General features: G+C 43.6%; 1 protein-coding gene across 10 annotated transcripts in view; it reads left to right on the top strand.

Moving 5' to 3' along the window:
• PRKCQ (protein kinase C theta) overlaps positions 1-1,183 on the top strand; it is a 144,222-nt gene extending 143,039 nt beyond the window's left edge. For all 10 annotated transcript variants that reach the window (XM_005564580.5, XM_074000948.1, XM_074000947.1 and 7 more), the window contains one exon: positions 176-1,183. In XM_005564580.5, coding sequence (XP_005564637.3) covers positions 176-331 — 156 coding nt within the window. In that variant the 3' untranslated portion in view covers positions 332-1,183. The remainder of the gene's footprint in view (positions 1-175) is intronic.
• Positions 1,184-17,971: the final 16,788 nt, after the last annotated feature.

Here is a 17,971-nt window from a genome sequence, read left to right as displayed (position 1 = left end):
AGCCATGTTCAATGAGAGCTGTGCATGGTCATCTATAGGCACTGCCCCTATTTAGTGTCTCTGCACACGCCAACTTTGCCATAAGTAGATCACAGCCTAGATAACAAAAGTGAAAATCATGAACTTACTGACTGATTTTGCTTCTCTTTCTTTGTTCCCTTAAACTCTGACCAAGAAATCACCATATGACTGCAGCAATTTCGACAAAGAATTCTTAAATGAGAAGCCTCGGCTGTCATTCGCCGACAGAGCGCTGATCAACAGCATGGACCAGAACATGTTCAGAAACTTTTCCTTCATGAACCCCGGGATGGAGCGGCTGATATCCTGAATCTTGCCCCTCCAGAGACAGGAACGAATTTGCCTTCTCCCTGGGGACTGGTTCGAGACACTGCTTGGGTTCCTTTTTCAACTTGGAAAAGGAAAGAAACACTCAACAATAAAGGCTCAGACCTGTTCGCCCCCGACGTGACTTTTATCTGTAGCAGAAACCAAGTCCACTTCACTAACGACGATGCCCTGTGTCTCGTCTCCTGACATGTCTCACAGACGCTCCTGAAGTTAGGTCATTACTAACCGTAGTTATTTACTTGAAAGATGGGTCTCCGCACTCGGAAAGGTTTCAAAACTTGATGCTGAAATAAATTATGACTCTTCACCTGGGCTCCAACTGCTGATCAATGAAATGCTTGTTGAATCGGGGGCAAACGGAGTACAGAAATCTCAAGACTGAAACGGCCCCATTGCCTGGTCTAGTAGCGGATCTCACTCAGCCGCAGACGAGTAATCACTAACCCGTTTTATTCTATTCCTATCTGTGGATGTGTACACGGCTGGGGGACCAACCCTGGAGAGGTTTTTATGGGAATTCTTTACAATAAACAGAGCTTGTAACTTGAGATCTACAAATCCATTCATCCTGATTAACCATGAAATCCATGGTCAAGAGGACAGTGGAACGTGAGAGGGAAGGTCTGCTAGACACCTTCGCTGGTTATCTTGTCAAGATAGAAATGATATTTAGAGTTCCCCAAAGATAGTATCATTTCACCCTCGCCAGTGAAACCTTTCCATCCGCCCATTCTCAGCAGACTCCAGTGTCGGTGGAGTCGTTCACTGCCATCCTCACATTATAACAAGAAAATAAACGACGTGCGTAAGTCTCCTGGGAAAAGAACCTCAACCGCTTCTCGTGCCATGACTGGTGATTTCATGACTCATAAGCCCCTCCGTAGGCATCATTCAAGATCAATGACCCGTGCATGCTGTTTGCAGCAGTCAGTCGAGTTTAATTAGAATTCCAACCATACATTTTAAAAGTATTTGTGCTGTGTGTATATTTTGATAAAATGTTGTGACTTAATGACAAACAGGTGGATGTGTAAAAATGGAATTAAAAAAAAAAAAGAGTCCTCTTAATCATTTACTTCCCCACTTGTCCCCCACAAGAACTTGCTTCTGCTGTGTCAGTCCTCAAAATGTAGCTAGCATTGAGATGATGTTCTATAATTGGGGGATTGGCTGGGCACAATGGCTCATGCCTGTAATCCCAGCACTTTGGAAGGCCAATGCGGGCCGATCACCTGAGGTCAGGAGTTCGAGACCAGCCTGGCCAACATGGTGAAACCCTGTCTCTACTAAAATACAAAAATTAGCCAGGTGTGGTGGCAGGTGCCTGTAATCTCAGCTACCTGGGAGGCTACCTGGGAGGCTGAGGCAGGAGTAGAGTAAGCCAAAGGGTGAGGAAGTCAGGTGACCTTAAGGCAATCGTAAGAAAAGCAAGTCTGCATGATATTCGGAGTCACTAGCCTACCTCATCACACGGCTGGAAATAACTTTAGATACTATATTTAAAATAGAATAATATAAGCAGACTGTTGACAGTCTGCAGGTATGCTGGGGCTTTTTCCTGACTGCTTGGAGCTCTTGTGATTTTTTTTTAAATAGACACTCCCCTAAAATGAACACTAGTAACCTCATTTAAGGAGATGGAGATGGGCACCTATCTTCAGATGTGTCCATTCAGGTGTCTGGGCCCTTTGTTCTGAAAATAGCACCATGACTACAGACCTCTAGTTATGTGAGAAGGCGACGCTTGTCCTCCCCTTGCTCCAAATGAAAATGCTCACACGTGTTTACCAAATTCACCTGCTTAAAGGAGGGAGAGGGTCCTTCAAGGCCCTGGATGGGCCAGTGGAGAGCAGGGCGCCCCCTGTTCTGTTCTGATCTCTGCTTTGCATTTGCTGTGAAGCCCTGAACAAGGCATTTCATCTTTCAGGGCCTGCAAGTAATGGGTTGGTGAAGATGCTATCTAAAGTCCTTTCTCACTAGAGCACTTTCTGGTTCTAATCTGAATCAAAATCCTGCGAAGCTGAAAGGTCAGTGAGCAACACTTTCCACAGCAAACACTCATGGATTCCACATGCTGCAGGCCTGGGGGCAGCTCTACCCCACTTTCCTTCCAACCATCCTCTCCTCACTCTGGGCTCCCACATACCCCTGCCACAGCACCTAACATCCTCCCGACACTCAGAGACCCCAACAGGACCTCCACCAGGAGACAAGTGAAGACTGTGGGCTCTTAGAAACAGGAACCAACACAACTTTTACCCCCTCCACCAGACCAAAATAATGTCTATTCATCATCTGATTTTGTTTGTTTTCTTTTTTTTTTATTTTTTTGAATTAGAGACAAGGTCTCCCTATGTTTCCTAGGCTGGTCTTGAACTCCTGAACTCAAGTGATCCTCCTGCCTCAGTCTCCCAAAGTGCTGGGATTACAGGCCTCATCATTTGTTTTTAATAAATGTCACCTGTGTGAATCCATCAGCTGACTAACAAGGTTACTATTTGCTTCGTATTTCTGAGTGTGAGAAGTACTTATTACTCCCTTCTATTCTTTCAGGGGTCCTCTGAAATAGCTTATTAATATCCCTATTTAATAGGGGAGAGGCCTGGCCAGGTGCAGTGACTCATGCCTGTAATCCCAGCACTTTGGGAGGCCAAGGTGGGTGGATCACAAAGTTAGGAGTTTCAGACCAGCCTGACCAACACGGTAAAACCCATCTCTACTAAAAATACAAAAATTAGCAGGGCATGGTGCCATGTGCCTGTAATCCCAGCTACTCAGGAGGGTGAGGCAGGAGAATCACTTGAACCCAGGAGGTGAAGGTTGCAGTGAGTTGAGATTATGCCACTGCACTCCAGCCTGGGCAACAGAGCAAGACTCCATCTCAAAAAAAAATAAAATAAAATAAAAAATAAGGGAGAGACCTGAGGCCCAGGGAGACCATAAAGGTTACACTAGAAGGTTGAGCAGTGGAGACTTGAACCCAGAACTCCTAGCATCAGATCTTGCTTCATTCCAGGGTACAGGGTTTCAGCAACATCCGTCCATCAGCATCTAATGATTATCATTCAGTAAAGTTTTAAGTGGACTCCCTAGTTCAGGGCCACACCTGGCTTACCCGTCCTGCTTCCAGGGAAAATGGCACGGGGGACCAGCCTCTTCAATCCCGGTCCTCTCACCACCACTCCCAGTTCCCCTCCACAGTGTTCTTTAGCCTAGACTCAACCTTGCCAATAGAAATGAGAACTTCACCTTGGGGCGTAGTTAAAGGTTTTGGAAAAAGAGAGACCAGTGCTTCTTTTTGGAAGATATGGACTGAGAGTTTGGCTCTTTAGATAGATCCTTTACCACTTCTGCACGTGCTGACAAATGAGGCCTGAGAGCTTTTTGTGCACAAGAGGCTGGAGAGGCTGGCCACAGAGAGAGAGAGCCTGGTGCACAAGAGGCTGGCCACAGAGAGAGGGCTCCCGGCGCACGAGAGGCTGGCCAGAGAGAGAGGGCTCCCTGTGCACGAGAGGCTGGCCAGAGAGAGAGGGCTCCCTGTGCACGAGAGGCTGGCCACAGAGAGAGGGCTCCCGGCGCACGAGAGGCTGGCCACAGAGAGAGCGTTGACCAGGGTTTTCTCAGATCCTGTCCAGCAAGACCACGCTTATGGGAGAGGAAGAAGTCACAAACCAGCCAGAGAAGAAGAAATGCCTTTGTTACATTATAACAGTGCAGGCAGGGGTCCGAGCTCTCAGAGCCTCTGTCTCCGATGGACCCATCAAGGATGGCCACGAGAGGAAGTGTCAGCCTTAAACACCCATAGACCCGGAACATCCCAGAACCCACTCACAACAGTGCAAATCAAGGAAGCCTTCTCCTGCCACCTCTCTCCTCTTTCTCTGTCCTTTCCCAGCTTGGGGGAGGGAGCAGAAACCACGGTCATCGGAAGGAGAGGACTGCGCATGGGCGGATGGAAAATGTGAAGACGCTGACCATGTGCCTTCCCCACTGCAAGCCACCAGCACTGCCCCCTGGAACTAGATGAGAGGACAGGGTCAACTTTAAATCGGTTTTCAATCATTCATGGCACTGCACATGTAAGTTGCAGAAATGAGTCTTGAGGGAGGAACTGAAGGACATGTCTAATGTCACCGGAAAGGTCACGGGACCTTTGAGATTTCAGCCGAAGTTTGGAAGAATGAGCCCACAGAGCAGGTCTCAGTGGATGGTGGGCGCAAATAATAAAGGTGTTGGTTTGGTTTGGCTTTGTCCTGAGAATTTTGCTTGTTTACACACAGACAAGCCCTAGAGCGACAGCGATGTTGCTCTTGGTGCCACAGCTCCACAGGAGATTTCTTACACGTGGGGGACCACGCTCTTTACCACCGAGCCTGCCACCCTGGCAGACACTCCGCCATCATGCACATTTGTTGAGTGAGTGGGTGAGTAGGATGTGGGCGAGCACCTGTCTACAATCCTCTGTCTGTATGGCGCCTGGTGGACACTGCTTTGTCCTACAGGCACTACAGGATTAACCAGACTTGGGTGTCAGGTCCTCTCTCCTGAAGAATTTTAGACAGAGGCAGAAATAGTTGACCAAGAGAAAAGGCATTTGGTAAAGGCCACAAGGCAGCCAAAGGGATGGGCAGCAGAAGCCAGGAGGTAGGGGCAGTCACAACAGCAGAGACACAAGGTCATCCTGTCACCGCAGTGTGGGTGACTCAAGGAGGGCTAAGACCAGCAACTTCCAGTAAGTTGCTCTCACTTCCCGGAGTTACTGAGGGGTCCCCAAGGTGCTGGGAGTCTTGCAGGCAGCCCTCCAGTAGTCCTGTGTTGTTCTCTCTGACTCAGGGAGCCAACCTCATGGGCAGCAGCCCCCGGCCGAATGCAGTGGGGGGAATGAAGCCACTGGCTGCTCTCCTTCCCTCAGGGCCGTCTGCTCAGTCTCCTGGAGGGTCAGTGATGAGGGGAGGAGCCCCGACTTCCTTGTTTCTCCCTGTGTCCTAAGTAAGTCCTGAACCCAAAGAGACTGAGTGTGTCCCTGGGGCATGCGTGTGCCTGTGTGTGTATATCAGAGCAAGACACCACACTGCTGTGAGCACCAGGCTGGCTGACTCATTGTTCCCTACATGCCTGATGTCTGCTCCTGCTCTAGGACTTTTACTCATTCTCTCCTACCAGCCTGAAAGGGCCAGAACATCTCATAAACAACCCCAAAGCCAACCAACCCCAGGCCTGGCTGCAGCACCAGCAGCCTCTTGCACGAGGCCTTTGCTGACCACGCCAGCTGCTGCTGCCCAGAGATGCCTCCTGCCTCTATTTGTCCTCTGAAATATGCATAGTGAAGAGCTTGGCCAAACTCTCAGTGCTGAGAGATATTTGAAAATGGAGTAAGCGCCACCCAAGGTTGTTTCTGTACAGCACTCAACTCACTGTCTGAGAAGATCCTCAGAGGTTGGCAACAACTCCCACTAGGGGGTCATCTGAGAGGCGCAGTGACCACAGTGATCAATGATGTCTCACCATGAGGACAGGAAGGAAATGCCCAGCCAGGGAACCTGTTTTCTGCCCCCAGCTTCTGCCTTCCATGTCATTTCTTCACTCTACTGAGGATGAAGCTTTGACTATAAAATATGCTGTTGGAATGCACCAACTGCCCTACTCCCAGAGGGCAGGAGGAGAGCTCAGTTTTCCTTGTGGAAAATTCTTGCAATTACCAGCTACTGGGTGAAGTGCTTTGTGTATATTACCTCATTTAACCTCCAACAACAGTCTCTGAGGACAGCATCATTGTCTCCATTTTATCAAAAGGACACTGAGGTTTGGAAAGGTTACATATCTTGCCCAGAATCATAGAAGAAGAGCTGGAACTAGATCCCAAGCCTATTTGATGACAAAGCTCATCCCTCTATCACCATAAGGGGTGGGAGAGCAAGTGGGTTATGGAGTCAGGATGCCCGGGTCATACCCAACTTCACCCCCGATGTGGTGCATAACCTTGGACAAGTCACTTAAACACTCAGCCTCAGTGTCCTCCTTTCTAAAATGAGTACCAAGAAGTAAAGACAAAAAATAAATAAAATAAAATAAAATAAAAAGGACAGTAATAGTGTTGGCCTTACATGCCATATGAGAAGTGAATAACATCATCTATGCAAAGCACTTGCAAGAGTGCCCAATGTGGAACAGGCACCCACTAACACAGTATTGTTATTTTACTGCTGCATCCCAACATAAATCATTTAGAGACCACTTTCATGGGAAAAATAATTCTATCTGATTGATCACAAAGAGAGGGGGTATCAAACCTAAATATGAAGAATGAACAAACAAAAAGTTCTACTTTATTTTTCTTATACAGCTGAAAAAGCAAGATACAATTTGTAAAAGTTAATACAAAGAAAACTACAAAAGTAATAACACTGACAGCAACAAGACTGATTTTATGGTGATGATGATATTACAAGGCTAAAACTAAACTACTACCCTCCATGTCAATGTATCTTAACTACCATGGTGTGGTTCCTACTGAGTTCAGCATGGTTAGATGAGCACACGTGGTGCAGTGACTCGATCTATGCACCACGTTCTCTACTGGAACTATCAAGGAAGAGCCAGCTGTGCAGTGTGTCTTGATGTCATTCAACCTTCATTTGTCAAAAATGCTTAAGTGCACCTAGGCTCTTTCTTATAGCACATGACAAATTAATATCACTGGTGGAAATGAAGTCATGAACAAAATGCACCACAAACTCTGAATTCTGACACCACCTAACAGAACTTTCTGCTGTGATGGAAATGCACCACCCCTGCACTGTACAGTATGGTAGCCACTAGCCACGTGGGGCTATCATGGGCTTGAAATGTAGCTGAGATGAAAAAACTGAATTTTTCTTTCTTTGAGACAGGATCTCACGGTGTCACTCAGGATGGAGTGTATTGGCACAAATACAGCTCACAACAGCCTCCACCTCCTGGGCTCAGGTGATCCTCCCATCTCAGCCTCCCAAGTAGCTGGGACCACAGATGCGCACCACCATGCCTGATTGATTTTTTGAGTTTTTGTAGAGACAGGGTCTCACTTTGTTACCCAGGTTGGTCTCAAATTCTTGGGCTCAAGGGATCCTTCCCCCTTAGCCTCCCAAAGTGCTGGGATTACAGGCATGAGCTACCATGCCCAGGCTACAACAATTATTATCTTCAGAAACACTAAGGTTGTATTACATTCACATTACATCCATGAACTAGACCAGGGGCTATAAAAATTCAGAACATTAAAGAAACTTCCCAAAAAATAGATTAAAAACTAGAGCTAAAAAATGTTGGGAAAATAGATAAACAAATTAAAGTTTCAGTTCCGAGATCCAGTGTCTAATTAATAATAATTAGAGAGAAAAAAAGAGATCAGAGGGGAGGAAATCATGAAAGACATAGTACAAGAAAACTTCCCAGAACTGAAATACATAGGTTTTCAGTGTGAACAGACTATTTTGGTGTCCAACAAAACAAAAGAAAAAAAGATCTACACCAAAGAATATAATTTTTAAAAATGTCAGAACACTAGTGATGAGAGAGAGAGAAGTTGTTCTGAAAGCCTCCCATAAAAAGCAAAAGAGGCCACACACAGTGGATCAGGAAAATGGTATTGGACTGCTCATAGTAACAAAGAAAGTTACAAGACACTGGAACGATGTCTTCAAAATTCCAAGAGAAAATAAATTTGAACACACAATTCTATAACTAGTCAATCTTGATTCAAATGTTAGAATATAACAGAGACACTTTCAGACAAACAATTTCTCAAAAAAATTATCCTCTGCATACCTGCTATTGAGAGGATATATTTTACCAAAAAAGTGGGAGTGAAGAAATAGGTCATCTCAGGGGAGGGAACTGAAGCAAGAGAGACAAAGACACAGGAACCTGGAAACCAAGGATCCCATGCAAGAGTGACTGAAACAAAGGAAGTTCATGCAGTGATTATGAAAAGAAGTTAACACCAGCAGCCGTGCCATAGTGGTAAAGTCTAGAGAACACCCAGTCAGACAGCAAGGGAGTGGAGTGTCCACACAAAGCTCCCTCAGGGAAGAAACCCAACACACAGATTCAAAGGCATGGTGTGTTTAAGCCTATTAAAAGGAGATTTTGAGGCCTAGGCGAGTGGATCACGAGGTCAGGAGTTCAAGACCAGCTTACCAACATGGTGAAACCCCGTCTCTACTAAAAACACAAAAATTAGCCAGGCGTGGTGGTGCGCACCTGTAATCCCAGCTACTCAGGAGGCTGAGGCAGGAGAATCGCTTGAACCTGGGAGGCAGAGATTGTAGCGAGCTAAGATTGCACCACTGCATACTCCCACCTGGGTGACAGAGTGGGACTCTACCTTAAAAAAAAAAAAAAAAAAAAGGAGATTTCGGCCAGGCACAGTGGCTCACAGCTGCAATCCTAGAACTTTGGGAGGCCAAGGAGGGCAGATCACCTGAAGTCAGGAGTTAAAGACCAGCCTGGCCAACATGGCGAAACCCCATCTCTACTAAAAATACAAAAATTAGCCAGGCACGGTGGCATGCACCTGTAATCCCAGCCACTCAGGAGGCTGACCGAGGAGAGTCACTTGAACCCAGGATGTGGAGGTTGCAATGAGCCAAGATGGCGCCACTGCACTCCAGCCTGGGCGACAGAACAAGACTCTGTCTCAAAAAAAAAGATTTCGGTTCTGTCAGAGATTTGAGAGTGGGTGATACACAGAAACCCAAGCATATTAATAACTATTTTATCAATTCCAAATAAAAGAATACTTTGTTCAAAAATGCAAAGATAATTATAATACATTAAATGGATCCATTGTGAGTAGTGATGATGTAAATGCCGAATTAATCAAACTGAGAGTTATAACCTGACTGAGAGAATGGGAGAGCACGGAGGGTATGTGTATGGGGAATTGATTAAATAAACTATCATCTTCCTCAACAGGAAGCCCTAACATCATCTCAAAATTTAAACATTAGGAAAGAGCAAAACACAAATCTACTTAAGATATAGGAAGGAGAAACAGATAAAGGGTTTTTAAAATATATGTATTTATTACTTTGAATACACAAACACTTAATGTATACATACACACACGTATACACATATGTACACACACATATAAATAGATTTGATGATAAATATAGAGATAGAAATAGACAAACATAGATAGATAGATAGATAGATAGATAGATAGATAGATAGATAGATAGATGATAGATAATGGATAAGATAGATATAGAAAGGAGATAAATGGACGAATGGGTGGATGATAGATGGGTGGAAAAATAATACAGAGGTAGATGATTGATAGAATAGATAGATGATACATAGAGATAGATGGATGATAGATTGATAGGTAGATAGATGATAGATAGATAGATAGATAGACGTTAGATAAGATGATACAGAGATGAGATAAATGAATGGACAGATGGATGGATGGATGAGTGATAGATGGATAAACAAATAATATGGAGACAGATGATTGACAGAATAGATAGATGATATATAGGTAGATAGATGGATGATAGATTGATTGATAGACAGGTAGGTATGTAGATAGATGATTGATTGATAGACAGACAGGCTCTCTCCCTGGAAAGTTGGCAGTTCCTTGAGCTGGGACTGAAAAAGCACAGGAAATATAACTTTATCAGACACATTTAGAGGGTTTTTGAGCCTGAGGTTTCAGTTATGACGGACTAGTCCCCAGGCCTCCCTCTGACTCTACGGTCCTGTAATTAGCCACAGGAGTTTGGGTGGAGAGGAGCACTGAGGGCTCCTGAGCTCAAAGCCAGGGGTCGGGTGAGGATTGGGAAAGTCTCTTAAGGAGTGGTGGGCAGGTTTTCCTTCCTCTTTCCTATAGTAACACATGAGAGGGGGAGAAAGCAGGGGAGGAAAGGATGGAAACAAAGAAGGAACCAGACTTTGCTTTGCTTTCTGCCTCCTGAGGATGTCAGAGCCGGCCAAGACTGACCTCTGTCATGAAGGAGCACGGATTCTCACCAGCATCCCAAGCCTTCCCTGTCAGGTCTTTGTCGTTCACCAGCATCCTCTGGCAGGAGACAAATGTCAAGAAAGTTTAGTGATCTAAGAATTTTTTTCCAAGCCTCAGAGGTTTTAGAGATGCATCCTTTCCTTTGTTTTTAATACATCCAAAGCTTCTGTGACTTCACAGGTGATATTTTAAAATACAAACAGCGACACGTAATGAATTTTAAAACAAGGATGTTGCTATTTGGAAAAAGTCGGTTAGAACGCTTGCTGTCAAATACGCTTTCAGAAGAAACGAATTTTGGAGAAGCCTGAGGAGGCTCATAAGACAAGAAGACGGGCATCTGGGAGATGACGGAAGAAGGCGCACCTCCGGGAGAGGGCGGAAGAAGGCACGCTTCTGGGAGATGAGGGAAGGAGATGCGTGTCTGGGAGATGGTGGAAGGAGACACGCCTCTGGGAGACGGTGGAAGTGAAGGGACTTTCACTGGGAGCAAGCAGTATTGAGAAGCCGGAGACGTAGGAAGGACATTAAAAATCTGAAGTTACTTCAGCCACTGGAGAGCCAAGGGCCACGGAGTGAGAGGAAGGACTCCAACAGAACTCACTGCTTCCCTTCTCCCAGCACATGTCCTGGCAGCTCACCTAGCTGGATACTCTCACCTGAATGTTCACGTGGCCACCCTATCGTCCCACTAAGGCAACACTGGAAGCACCAGGTCTAAGGCAGCCACCGTCGGGGAAGATGCCAGGACAAGAATGGATGGATCAATGCATTCTGAGCATCACACTAGCATCGTTTTAGATTGCATGCATTCTGAACATCAGAATGGTTATGTCAATTCGAATTTGGGGTCTGACTGAAATTGAACTAGAATGTGGACTATCAAAGTAAAATCTAAAAAGAAAAGAATTTCTCTGCAGGTGCATGTAGTAATCACCAAGCGGTTATTGTTTTTTGTTTTGGGTTTGGTTTTTTTTCCAGTGCTGCAGGCTTTAAGAAGCTTTGGGTGTCCAAGCAAAGATACAAATCTGAAAAACAAGTGGAAAATCTAACTCCAGCAAAGCCTACTCAAATTTCAGTCTGTATTTCAAAATAACAACGGAGGACATCCACCAAACAGAAATTGGAAACTACCCTGCTGTCACCCTGTCTTCCTCCTCAACCCTCTCCTCCTCCCACTTAAGCACAAGCCACCTATTTCATGTTGCCATGGAAATTGTGCTTGGCAGGTGTCCCTGAGATAACCTTGGTTATATGGTGAAGTGGAGACCTCTAGTGTCCCAAACTTGTATTTCCTTCAAGAATACATTACAGGAGTGGTGTCTGTGATGGTGAATTTATCAAGAGGAAAGTTGAACCTGCTGAACAGGTCAGGCTATAAAATGACCAAATCCCAGAGTGAAATAAGAAGAAGAATCTTACCAGCTTACTCCTGCAAGAATGACCATAATTTGAAAGTCAAAAAATAATAGATGTTGGCATGGATGTGGTGAAAAGACAATACTTTTATACTGCTAGTGGGAATGTAAACTGGTACAACCACTGTGAAAAACAGTGTGGAGATTCCTTGAAGAACCAAAAGTAGGACTACCATTCAGTCCAGCAATCCCACTACTGGGTGTGTACCCAAAGGGAAAAAAGTCGTTCTATGAAAAAGACATTTGCACATGCATGGTCATAGCAGCACAATTCACAATTGCAAAAATATGAAACCAACTTAAGTGCCCATCAACCAACGAGTGGATAAAGAAAATGTGGTCTATATACACCATGGCATACTACTCAGTCATAAAAAGGAATGACATAATGTCTTTTGCAGCAACTTGGATGGAGCTGGTGGCCATCATTATAAGTGAAGTAACTCAGGAATGGAAAACCAAACATCATATGTTTTCATTTATAAGTGGGAGCTAAGCTATGAGGATGTAAAGGCATAAGAATGAAATGATGGACTTTAGGGACTCAACGGGAAGGGTGGGAGGGGCCTGAGGGACAAAAGTCTACACAGCAGGTACAGTGCACACTGCTCAGGTAATGGGTGCACCAAAATCTCAGAAATCACCACTAAACAACTTATCCATGTAACCAAAAACCACCTGTACCCTAAAAAAACTATTGAAATAAAAGATTCAATTAAATATTTGAAAAAGAAGAATCTTTGCATTTTGCACTCATTGTATGTCTGGTCAACCATATCAAGAATCCAAATGGCTATACCCTAATAGGTATTTGATTCCCACAGATTTATTTGCCAAGTATTCTATAAAGTGGTCCATTCCTTTTTCAAAAGAAGAAAGCAGGCTAGGCATGGTGGCTCATGCCTGTAGTCCCATCACTTTGAGAGGTCGAGTTGGGCAGATCACCTGAGGTCAGGAATTCGAGACCAGCCTGGCCAGTATGGTGAAACCCCATCTCTACTAAAAATACAAAAAATTAGCCAAGCATGGTGGCAGCACCTGTAATCCCAACTACTTGGGAGACTGAGGCAGGAGAATCTCCTGAACCCAGGAGGCAGAGGTTGCAGTGAGCCGAGATCACACCACTACACTCCAACCTGGGCAACACAGCGAGAGACTCTGTCTCAAAAAAAAAAAAAAAAAAAAAAGAGAGAGAGAGGGAGAAACATTAGCAGCAATTGTCAACAATGGGGCTTCATTTATAACTTGACCCCAACAATCCCAGAATAGCACACAGAAACATACGGTTCTGGGGTTCTCAGCACAGACGGAATTCTACAATGGCAGTGACCAAACTTTAGCCACTCATGTCCAGTATGACTTGTTCCCTCCCCCTTACCACAAGCTTGTTCTCACACCTTCACCTCCTTAAGCTAAATTAGAAAGTTCTTAATCTGAAGTTCATGAATGAGCTGAAATTTCCTGTAAATTTTGAGTAGGTGCGTATATAAGTATTTTCTTGGGTTTAAGATTTTCTCTTTATCACTAGGTTTAAGAAATTTGATTACAATATGTGTTGGTGTCATTTTCTTCGTGTTTCTTGTGCTTGGGGTTCATTGAGCTTATTGGGTGTGTGGATTTAAAGTCTTCATCAGGCTGGGCATGGTGGCTCACACCTGTAATTCCAGCACTTTGGGAGGCCGAGACAGATGGATCACTTGAGCCCAGGAGTTGAAGACCAACATGGCCAACATGGCAAAACTCCATCTCTACTAAAAATACAAAAATTAGCTGGGCATGGTGGCTCATAACTGTAGTATCAGCTACTCAGGAGGCTGAAGTTGGAGAATTGCTTGAACCCAGGAGACAGAGGTTGCAGTGATTGGAGATTGCACCACCGCACTCCAGCCTAGGTGACAGAGCGAGATTCTGTCTCAAAAAAAAAATTAATTAATTAATTAAAATTTAAAAAATAAAGTCTTCGTCATACTTGGAAAGTTGGAGGCCATTATTTCTTTAAGTATATTTTCTGTCTCCCCCTCCTTTGGGTCTCCAATTGCATATATATTTGGCCACTTGACGTTATCCCATAGTTCATTGATGTTGTGGGGATTTTCTTTTTTTTTTTCCTTTGTCACTTTTATCTCAGGGTCTTGGATAATTTCTACTGCTACGTTTTCAGATGTACAAATCTTTACGTCCTTACAAATATTTTCTTCTGTAATATCTAGTCTCCCATTAATCCTAATCAATGTATTGATTATCTCAGACATTAGTTTTCACCTCTAGAACTTCAATTTTTAAAATATACTTTATGTCTATACTTAATATGTTCAATACTTCTAGCTTTTTGAATGTATGGAATGCAGTTATAATAACACATTGAATATCCTTGTCTATGAATTTTATTATCTGTGTCATTTTGGGATCAGTTTGATTTGTTGATTTGTCCCCTCCTCATTTATTTTTCTGTTGCTTTCTGTGCCTGGTAATTTGCGATTAATGTTGAATGTTGTTACTTTTTCTTTGGTGAGAACTGGACATTTCTGTATCCTTAAAAACAGTTTTGAGCTTTGTTTTATGATGTGGTAAAGTTACTTGGAAGTTGTTTGGTCGTTTCAGATCTTGCTTTAAATTTTATTGGAAAAGATCAACAAAATGTTTGATCTAAGGGTAGTTTTTCCCACTGCGTAAGACCCCCTGCAGGCCGCAGGATTTCTCTTTCTCCGGTCACTGCCCTGTGAGCCCCAGCTGCCTGGGACCCTCTGACTCCCTGCTCTACCTACATGACTCAGGGAAACTTCCAGAGTCAGCTTGAGTTCCCCACACATTTGCCATGCCCTTGAAACCTTCTCCAGGTAGGAAGGTGCTACAATCTTGGGGATCACCTTATTTGCTCCCCATCTTTCAGGGACCACTGAGATTCTTTCTGACCTGATGTCCATTGTCGTCAGCACTGTTATGTCATTTATTTTGTTAGGTTTTGGTTGTTTCAGGTGGGAAGGCAAATCCAGTCCCTGTTACTTCACCTTGGCCAGCAGTGGAAAGCTCAAATATTTTTCTTTTAGCTATTTAATCCAGTGCTTCCTAGTGTGTGTGTGGGTGTGTGTGTGTGCACAAGTGGAATTTAATCCAGTGTTTCCAAGTGTGTGTGTGTGTGTGTGTGTGTGTGCGCGCGCACAGGTGGCATTTAATCCAGTGCTTCCTAGTGTGTGTGTATGTGGCATAATTTTTTATCTTCCCATGTCTACATCTACCTAAGGATTAAAAATACTCATGTTGAAGAATAGATTGTTGCAGAAAAGCCCAAGGAATGTAGGCAGGTACTGTTTTTATTGCTGACATTGATGAGAAGTTTTGATATTTATATTTCATTTGTTTTTGCTGTTTAAAGTAAGCCTAACCTTTTTAAAGTGGTTGAACACACCACAAGGCTGGGTGCGGTGGCTCACACCTGAAATCCCAGTACTTTGGGAGGCTAAGGTGGGTGGATCACGAAGTCAGGAGATCGAGACCATCCTGGCTAACACGATGAAACTCCGTCTCTACTAAAAATACAAAAAATTAGCCGGGCGTGGTGGCAGGCACCTGCAGTCCCAGCTACTCGGGAGGCTGAGGCGGGAGAATGGCGTGAACCCGGGAGGCGGAGCTTGCAGTGAGCCGAGATCGCACCACTGCACTCCAGCCTGGGCGAAAGTGCAAGACTCTGTCTCAAAAAAAAAAAAAAAAAAAAAAAAGAAAGGAAAAAGAAAATTGTAATGTTTGTACAGAAAACTAGAGTACACGAGCAATTGTGCTCATAAGTGATTGTGGAAGACAGCAACCAGCCCAGGAGTACTGACAATACCAGGCTGTACCTAGTGGTCCATTGAGGGATCAGTAACTCAAGTCACTGGTAACCCACTTACACTATACCAGTGTGGACATTGGTCAGGAAGTTCCAATCTAATCAATCATGAATTTATTTAATATATGACGTGAGATAGGGATCTAACCTTACTGATATTCCAAATGGATAACCAAGTGACTCAATGCTGTTTTCTGAATGGATCTGTCCTTCCTCCACTGATTTAAAATTATCTTTGTTGTGAATTATTTTACCATACATACTTTTGCGTATCTTTGAATATCACCTATTACGATCTATTGAACTGTTTGTTCTTCCATCGAGAACCAACTGTTTTGGTTGTTATCACTTTATAGCATGCTTTGATATCGTAGCAAGGCAATTATTTTAAGTGTTTTTCTTCTATATTCTTACACATGTGCTATTACAAATGAACTTTAAAGTTAGCTTCAATTTCACTTTGTAAAACTCCCTTTTGATATTTTTATTGGAATTGCATTGAATCTCTAAACTGATTTGAGGATAATAAATTTCTTTTACATCTTAAAGCAAATTCCAAGATAACTAAACATTCCTTTGCCCAAATATGACCTTAGAGCCTTCTTACCATAAATCTATCACATTTAAAAGTCACTCCTCTTTTACCAAGCATGATGGCATAAGCCTGTAGTTCTAGCTACTCAGAGGCTGAGGCGGAAGAATCTCGAGTCGAGGAGTTTGAGCTGTGATGGTGCCATTACACTCCAACTTGGGCAACAGAGCAAAACACCATCTCTTTAAAACATAAGTTTCTCCTCAACTTCCAGCTATTGTCTGGGTTCATAGGCTAATTTTGCCAGAGACTAAATAAACTTGAGGGAATACTGAGATGCTGGGCATTTTTGTGTTTATTAAAAAGATTTAGTATCTATAACGTACTTAGAAGCATGTGTAACCATAGTAAACAAATAAGTGTCATCTGTCATCATCATTGTACAGTATTACTATCACTGTAAAACACTTCCTCCTAACCCCTTTGTGTTTATCTTTCTGAGCTTTGATAAGATGTGGACCTCAGGTGACAGTGATGAGTAGCCAACTCATAATATAAACTATGTACCAGGGTCAGCAAATGTTTCTGTAAAGGACAATTTAGCCGACATTTTAGGTTTTGATGGCCATACAGTCTGTGTTGCAACTACTCAGCTCTGCCGTGCAAAAACAGTCATCGCCAATATAGAAACAAATGGGTGTCCCAATGAAACTTTACTTATAGAACAGGGTTCAGTCTAAAGGCTAAATTTTGCCAATCTCTAGACAAAATCAGGAAGTCAGTTTTATTTGTTTTTGATGTCCTTCTATTGTGTTATTATGATCCCTTTTTTCAATCACTTACCACCATAGGAATTTGTCTCCTCTTAGGGAAAATATTACCGGACCTTTTGGAGATTTCCGAGGCTAGAGTGATGTTTCTGGAATAACTGTCAAGCAATGCCAAGTTTTCCCAAGGGGCATGAAGAAAAAAACAATCATAGCTAATAATTTCTGAGTGCCTACTATGTGCCAGGGAACTTTCTAAGTGCTTTAAATACATCAACTCCTTTAATCTCCATAATGCCTATAAAAGGTAGGGGCCATGATTGTCCTTACCTAACTGATAAAGAGCTTAAAGAACAGAAAGCCTAAGTACTATCAGATAATTGAGTTGCTCTATGAACTATGTAGACTACCCCCTCACTATAAGCTAGAGGCTACAAAATATACTGATGACTTAAGAACAATTGATTTTTCCATAAAACTCAAAGATCAGCGTGCTAGCTCCAATAGTCTGCCATGTTTCTCAACAGGGATGATTGGCATCTTGGAGAGGACATTTTTTGTTTTGTTTTGTTTTGTTTTGTTTTGTTTTGTTTTGAAACGGAATCTCACTCTGTCACCCTGGCTGGAGTGCAGTGACATGATCTCAGCTCACTGAAACCTTCACCTCCCAGGTTCAAGCAATTCTCGTGCCTCAACCTCCCCTGGGATTACAGGCACCTACCACCATGCCTGGCTAGTTTTTGTATTTTTAGTAGAGACAGGGTTTCACCATGTTGGCCAGGCTGATCTCAAACTCCTAACCTCAGGTGATCCACCCACCTTGACATCCCAAATTACTGGGAATACAGGCGTGAGCCACTGCACCCTGCCAGACAAGACTATTCTTTGCTGGGTGGAATTGCTCAACTCATTGTAAGATGTTTTGCCTACCTGGCTCCCAAGCACTAAATGCCAATCATGCCCACCACCAACAAACACCCCCAGGCCATTTTGAAAACCAAAATGCCCCTATGCATTTCCAAACACCACTGCTACTCAGAGTCCTGGGTGATGTCACTGTTTCAA

This window comes from Macaca fascicularis, chromosome 9 (genome assembly GCF_037993035.2).
Source record: "Macaca fascicularis isolate 582-1 chromosome 9, T2T-MFA8v1.1".
NCBI lineage: Eukaryota > Metazoa > Chordata > Mammalia > Primates > Cercopithecidae > Macaca > Macaca fascicularis.
The sequence above is the reverse complement of the archived record's forward strand: the minus strand, read 5'-3'. Positions and strand labels throughout refer to the sequence as shown.